Raw genomic sequence first — 6,855 nt, 5'->3', positions numbered from 1 at the left:
ATATATATATATATATATATATATAATCAACTTTTATAGTCTTGCATTGTCCACTATCTTTATCTCTGTAATGTAGTTACTGTTACTCACAATGCCCTCGAGCAAAGCACTTAACTGCAAATTACCGTAGTTAAGGTAAACCATCCATGTAATTGTGTGCATGTCACTTTGATTAAATAAGGTCTAAATGGCAAGTAATAATATAAGCTTAACATACACTTGTGAAAAAGAAGAACACTTTTGCATACTTGTAAAAAGACTACTTATTATGGAAATAATATATTTTAAAGAATATAATTAGGTAAGTAATGTTTTCAGACACTTAATTGCATGTTATTTGCAATTAAATTAAAATGTATTGTTTAGATTTATATTAAATGCATTTAGTTTAACTTAGGAATGTTTTTAGACACACTTAAGTGCATCTTTATATGTAATTTCATAATTATTTATACTGTCTTTAAAATATATTTAAAGTACCAAATATATTGAAAAGCATTTATAGTAAACTAAAATAAACTTTAATGTCATTTCTATTGAAATGTTTGTTATGTATTTAAGTATAATTGTAATTACACATTTGTAATGATGGAATTAGTTTAATACATTTAAATATACTAACTTTAAATGGAATACTGAATAAAAGTTAAAATTATATTCAAGTAATTTACATATGCTTTAGAATGTTAGTCAACATATCAAAATAAGTGTACTTCTATAACACCACAAAAGGTTATTAAAACAATGATTTAAAATGTACTTGAAAATTGACATTGGTGTACTTAAGTGTGTTAAGAACTATAATGATGAAAGTATCTATCTTTAAGTACACTTTAGTGGCCTTTTATTTCAGTAATATTATATGATCTGTAAGTACAGTTTTTTTATATACTTTTAAGATTTGAAGCAAACAAGTGCACAATCAGTACAATTAAGGACACTTCTTTTTCACAAGGGTACTCAGAAACACAAACAACTTCAGATCTCGAGGTTGCTGTTGTATGGACTTTAAAATAACCCAGTGGATTTATGTATTGTTTTGTATCTTTGTGATATTCACGTGATGTTTTGGAAAGATTGAGAATCTCATAAAAGGCGTAACATGCTCCGCCCTCTGTGTCATTATAAATTTTTTAGGCAATGAGCTGTGGGAAATTCTTAGTCGTGCTTGATAGAAACCAACACCCTTAGTTTCGTGTTTATCAATATAACATTACATGTTAAGACATGGCTTTTCAAATGATCTGCAAATTACTTCAATATGAACCATAAACCATGAACTTCATAAGCGTAGGTCACATCAAGATCATTTGTAACATGAGTCCTGGACATCGCTGGCCTAGACATGCTTTATCACCCAATACCAGAAACATCATCCCGTAAGAAAGCTGATTCTTGAATCAGTACATGAATGCCCAAAAGAACTACACACCCAATGCTGTGATTCCTCCTCAAACTAGAGAAACCTCTCTAGTTACACACTAGAATGATGACAGTGACCTTTTTTCTGCCTGCTATCTCTGCTGTGTCATCAGGTGAGCTGTAGTTCCTCCTTTGTTGGGCTAACAGAACTACACCATGACCTGCAGTAGCCGTCACAGCAGCACTGGTAATTGTAGCAGGCTGAAGGTGTCACGAATCCAGTCGGTGGCCTTCCGTCCGATTGCCACCAGAGGTCGCCCTTCCATTATATTGACTTTCACACCACACAGACTGTTACACGTCACCCTGGACTACATTTCCCATGTTACATTGCACTGATTGGACTCACCTGCAGTCAATCACACACACACTATATTACACCCACTCAGATCCTTCTCAAACTGCCGAGTATTGTTCTGTGTTTATCACTCTCTTAGTGATAGCTGCTATACGGAGCCATATCGTGTTTTCATAGTCTAGTCTAGTCTTGTTATTATCTGTTTCCTGATTCCTGCCTTTGTACCTTGTATTATCTATTGTTTTACCGTTCGGACTCTGTTTGCCCCTGCCTGGACTATTGTTGCGTACCTGGATTATCTCTCTTTGCCTTGCCCTGTTGGATATTGTTCGCCGGAGTCTGATCACGTCTGTCCTTGGACTACTCTTGTGTTTTGCCCGTGCCATACCTGTTTGCTGGTGTTTCGACCCTGCCTGTGTTATTGACCACGTCTCTGTCTAATAAAGCTTGCAAATGGATCTGCACGTCTCTCGTCTCGTTCGCCCTGTTAAAGAAGGTCAGCTTTGCAGAGTTGTTTTAACTGAAACTTGCCTAGTTACTCATGCGTTCAGGCTACTAGCTAAATGCTAACTGCACTGATGCTATTCAATGGAACAGTTACAGTATATTTAATAATGTAATTATATAATTGTAAATAATATGATTGTAAATTATTGTAAATAATTAAAATAAAAAAATAAAAACATTTAAAAAATAGAATATTTTATATATCAAATATAAAATTATATAAAATATATTGTTTAGATTAGATTAAATTTATAATTTAAGCAATTTTATTAAAAAAATAAATAAATAAATAAAAACAATGAGGGTTTTTGAATGAATGAATGAGTGAATGAATGAATATTTCATTAGGGTGACAGTTTTTCACAGAACTTATGAATACATATATACATTTATAATATAATAATACTATTTTGAACTCTATAAAAACAAGTAAATTATTATTAAATACAATAATAATTGTAAAAGTTCCGGTTACTAACTTAACCTCGGTTCCCTGAAATAAGGGAATGAGTGTTGCGTTTAACATGCTTTTTGGGAAACTCCTGTTTACTCTGATACTGAAGCCTGATTTGTTCATGTTCATATAACTGCACGAACAAATGGCGCTTCATCCCGCCAAAAGGGGAGGAGCCAACTGACATATAAGTTGCTTCAGAGCGCCATTCGTCAATTTTTCGACTGTCAGCGACAGCCATAGACTTGACAGCACGGCAGCTTATTCAACGCTCATTCCCTTATCTGGAGCATTCCCCTATCTGGAGCATTCCCTATCGAACAGACTCTCCCACTGAGTTTAACATGCTTATGGGGAATGCATCCAATAGCGCCATGCTATAAGCAAGTGAAGAACTAAGCCGCTTTGCGAGCCCAGCCCCAGAGCGCACGTAATGAGGGCTCCTAAAAAGCATGAGCTAATTATGAGACCCAAGCCACCTGCCTTGGGACTACATAGCAGAACCCTTTCCACTCACAGAGGGGATCAGGTGAATTACGCAGACAAAATCCGTGCCTGGAGGGCAGGGACGTCTTAGTTGTAAAACATAGTAAAGGTTGACAGCAACAACCAGTCGGCGGCTGCATAGATATCACCAAGAGAAATCTCGCTGGTCCACGCCCAGGAGGAGGCCATCCCTCTGGTGGAGTGGGTCCTCACCCCGATAGGACACTGTAAACCCTCTGAGGCATAAGCCAGGGCAATAGCATCAACTATCCAGCGAGAAAGTCTCTGCTTCGTAACCAGCAGCCCTTTAGAGCAGCCTTTCGAAGCAAACAAAGAGCTGCTCTGAGTGTCGAAACGGGCCAGAGCGCTAAATGTACACTCTAAGAGTCTGAACCGGGCAGAGTGGATTGGGACCCTACTCATCCTCTGAATTTGGAAGAGCAAGAAGAGTAATGATCTGTGCTCTGAACAGGGTTGATAGCACCTTAGGCACATAGCTGTGTCTTGGTTTGAGGACGACTTTACAGTCGTTAGGCCCAAACTCAAGACATGAAGCACTGCTTGACAGTGCTTGCAGGTCACCTACTCACTTGACCGACACTAATGCCAAAAGGAGGGCGGTCTTGAGTGACAGGTGCCACAAGTCGGGCGACTGGAGCGGCTCAAAGGCAGGACTATAGGTAAGTCCCAGGTCAGCACAGTATGTGAACGAGGTGGATTCAGTCTCTAAGCTCCCCACTGAAACTTAACAACAAGATCGTTTTTGCCGACTGACTGGCCAGCCACGAGTGCATGAATCACTGTGATGGCTGCCACATATACTTTGAGCGTGGAAGGGGTGCGCCCCTCATACAGCAGCTCTTGCAGAAAGGTTAACACGGATGACACGTCACAAGAGGACGGGTCTTTGTTCCATACTGCACACCAGTCAGAAAAGACTTACCATTTAAGGGTGTAGATGCGTCTGATAGACGAGGCTCTAGCCTCCAAAATGGTATTAGTTACACTAGCGTGGAGTTGTAAAGGTTCCCATCAAGTGGCCAAACATGAAGGCTCCACAGCTCGGGCCGGGGATGGCAAATCATGCCTCTCGTTTGCAAGAAGGAGGTCTGTCCTCAATAATAATTCCTTAATAATAATAATACCTCTTCCAGCAGCAACCTAATTTTCCCAGGAGGTCTCCCATCCAGGTACTGACCAGGCTCAACCCTGCTTAGCTTCAGTGGGCAACCAGTCTTGGGCTGCAGGGTGATATGGCTGCTGATCAATGGTATCGGCCAAGGGGCTGCTGATATCAGTTGAATCAACTTGGGGAACCACTTCTGATTCCTCCAGAGTGGGGCTACCAGGAGGGCCGAGCATCTGACTTTCCTGACCTGTCTGATGACCAGATCATTTTGAACCATTTGGGGATGTAGTCTCCATTCTCCTGGGGCTACATTGCAGGGCTAGAAAAACTGCCATCACCTTGAGGCAGTTGTGCAAGCAGATGTGCAAGCATTGCTCCAGGTTTGACCAGGAGCTAAACGCCGGTCTGCCTTTGCACAGTGCATGTGCAGTAGACCCAGAGGAATCACAGCATCTGGGCTGAATCGATAACTGTCCCCAGGAAGACAACTCGCTGGCAGGGAAACAGAGAGCTCTTGGCTAAATTGATTTTTAGCCGAAGTAACAGTGACCCGTGAGCAATGAGTTCCTGATCTGATCTGGCTAACACAAGCCAATCGTCGGGGTAATCCATAATTCCCATCTGTCTCAGAGGGGAAAGAGCCACGTCCACACACTTCGGAAAAGTGTGTGGGGTCAGGGACAGTCCGAATGGCCAGACTATATATTGATAAGCCACCCCCTCAAACGTGAATCTCAAGAACGGTCTGTGATGAGGGGCTATCTGGATGTGAAAGTAAGCGTCTAAATGGCAAGACGGTATATTGATAAGCCACCCCCTCAAACGTGAATCTCAAGAACGGTCTGTGATGAGGGGCTATCTGGATGTGAAAGTAAGCGTCTTTCAGATCCACCGATAAAAACCAGTCCCCGGGGCATATCTGCATGAGGTTCTATTTCAAAGTCAGCATCTTGAACAGCCGTTTCATAAACATGCAGTTCAGATGCCTGAGATCAAGAATGGGCCTGAGCCCGCCATCTCTTTTGGGAATGAGGAAGTAGTGGCTGTAAAAGCCTGACTCACTGTTCGCTAGAGGAACCATCTTAACAGCTCCTTTTGCAAGCAAAGTTTGCACTTCAGATCGGAGAACGGGAGCATCGTTGTCCTGTACCGAAGTTTGAATAATACCTTAAGTGAGGAGGCCTGTGAGCGAACTGGAGCGAGTTATCTCGTTCTATGGGTTTTAGAACCCAGCTTGGCATATCCGGAATGGCTTTCCAAGCCTGGAACTGGGTGGCCAGCGGTTTGAGTTTCTCGACTGACAGTTCACTGCGTGGGGGGGGGGGACTGACATCAGTGGTAATGAGCAAAGGAGAAATGCTCTTTTGAGTATGTCAGTCCGCTATAACAGCTGTAATTTTGTTGGGCGGGCACTAAAGGGTGGGTCCAATTTGAACAGCTTCTGTCGTCCACTAGGCAGGGGAATAGAGAGCAGACGCGAGCTTTTTCATGCTCCAGTACCACCAAATTGGCCATGGCCTTGCCAATCACCTGCTCAGTGGCTTTTGTATCGCACAGAGCCACAGCTGAGGTCGTCCTGCAGGGCTTAGATGGATGCGCTGCATTGGCTTTTACCCACAGGGCCGATTGAGGGTACAGATGCGCAGCGACTGCCTCCTTGAGAGGGGGGAGCTTGCCATATCCTCTTTCCTCAGCGCCGTCAAGTGGTGAGAGCAGCAGAAGTGGAGGAGTTAACATGCGCCAAATAGGGGGCCGCCACTCGCAGCCGATGAGGGGCGCTGATCCTCACGTGTGAAGCACACAGGCGAATTGAGGTGCTGCGGGGAGAGTGAAGCACCGGCATGAGTTCACTCGAGCCCAATTGAACCCGCTGCTCCGCTGTTTCTTCCTCCGAGCCTCGAGGGAGGAAATGGGAGAGCAGGCCGAGGAGGTCCCCCTTCGTGAAAGAAGGCTATCTGTGAGCGAAGCAGGGCGAGATTCATGCTCTCGCAGTGAGAGCATTCAGTCCCAGTGAGTGCAGCTTCAGCGTGGGCACTGCCCAGGCAAGCTACGCACTCACCGTGCCCGTCTGTGTCATGCAGGGGCTCCTTGCATGAGCCACACTCACAGCACGACATTTTCAACAACATTGCAGAGAAATTTGCTCAGAAAATGTACCCTTTTTAATCGGCCGGATGGCCGCAAGGGAAGTCTTGCTCAGCGATCTTCCGCTGCCAGGGGCTCTTCTACTTCGAGCAGCAGGCTGAACTTCTTGCTTCTGCTTCTTTCTTCAGAGTCCAGCGAGGAGATGATCTTCGTCGCTGAAGGAGAATAATTTGACAAGTGGCGCTCTGAGCCGAGTTATATAGAAGTTGGCTCCTCTCTTTTTGGTAGGTTGTGTCATTTATTCGTGCAGTTACACGAACGTGAACAAATCAGACTTCAGTATTAGAGTAAACAGGAGTTTACCCATAAGCATGTTAAACGCAACGGGAGAGACCATTCGATGGGGACCAGAATGAATGAATGAATCTTTGATTAGTGACAGCATTAAACTTATACAAAGTATAATATATATAT

The 6,855-nt window shown here is 43.2% G+C and overlaps 1 protein-coding gene across 1 annotated transcript in view; it reads right to left on the bottom strand.

Moving 5' to 3' along the window:
* Positions 1 to 6,492: 6,492 nt before the first annotated feature.
* The window catches only part of LOC107718957 (indoleamine 2,3-dioxygenase 2-like), a 17,473-nt gene continuing 17,110 nt past the window's right edge, over positions 6,493 to 6,855 (bottom strand). The window contains exon 6 of the mRNA XM_016526213.1: positions 6,493 to 6,596. Within this exon, the coding sequence (XP_016381699.1) occupies positions 6,493 to 6,596 (104 nt within the window). The remainder of the gene's footprint in view (positions 6,597 to 6,855) is intronic.

This window comes from Sinocyclocheilus rhinocerous, unplaced genomic scaffold (genome assembly GCF_001515625.1).
Source record: "Sinocyclocheilus rhinocerous isolate Xijiao unplaced genomic scaffold, SAMN03320098_v1.1 scaffold373, whole genome shotgun sequence".
NCBI lineage: Eukaryota > Metazoa > Chordata > Actinopteri > Cypriniformes > Cyprinidae > Sinocyclocheilus > Sinocyclocheilus rhinocerous.
The sequence above is the reverse complement of the archived record's forward strand: the minus strand, read 5'-3'. Positions and strand labels throughout refer to the sequence as shown.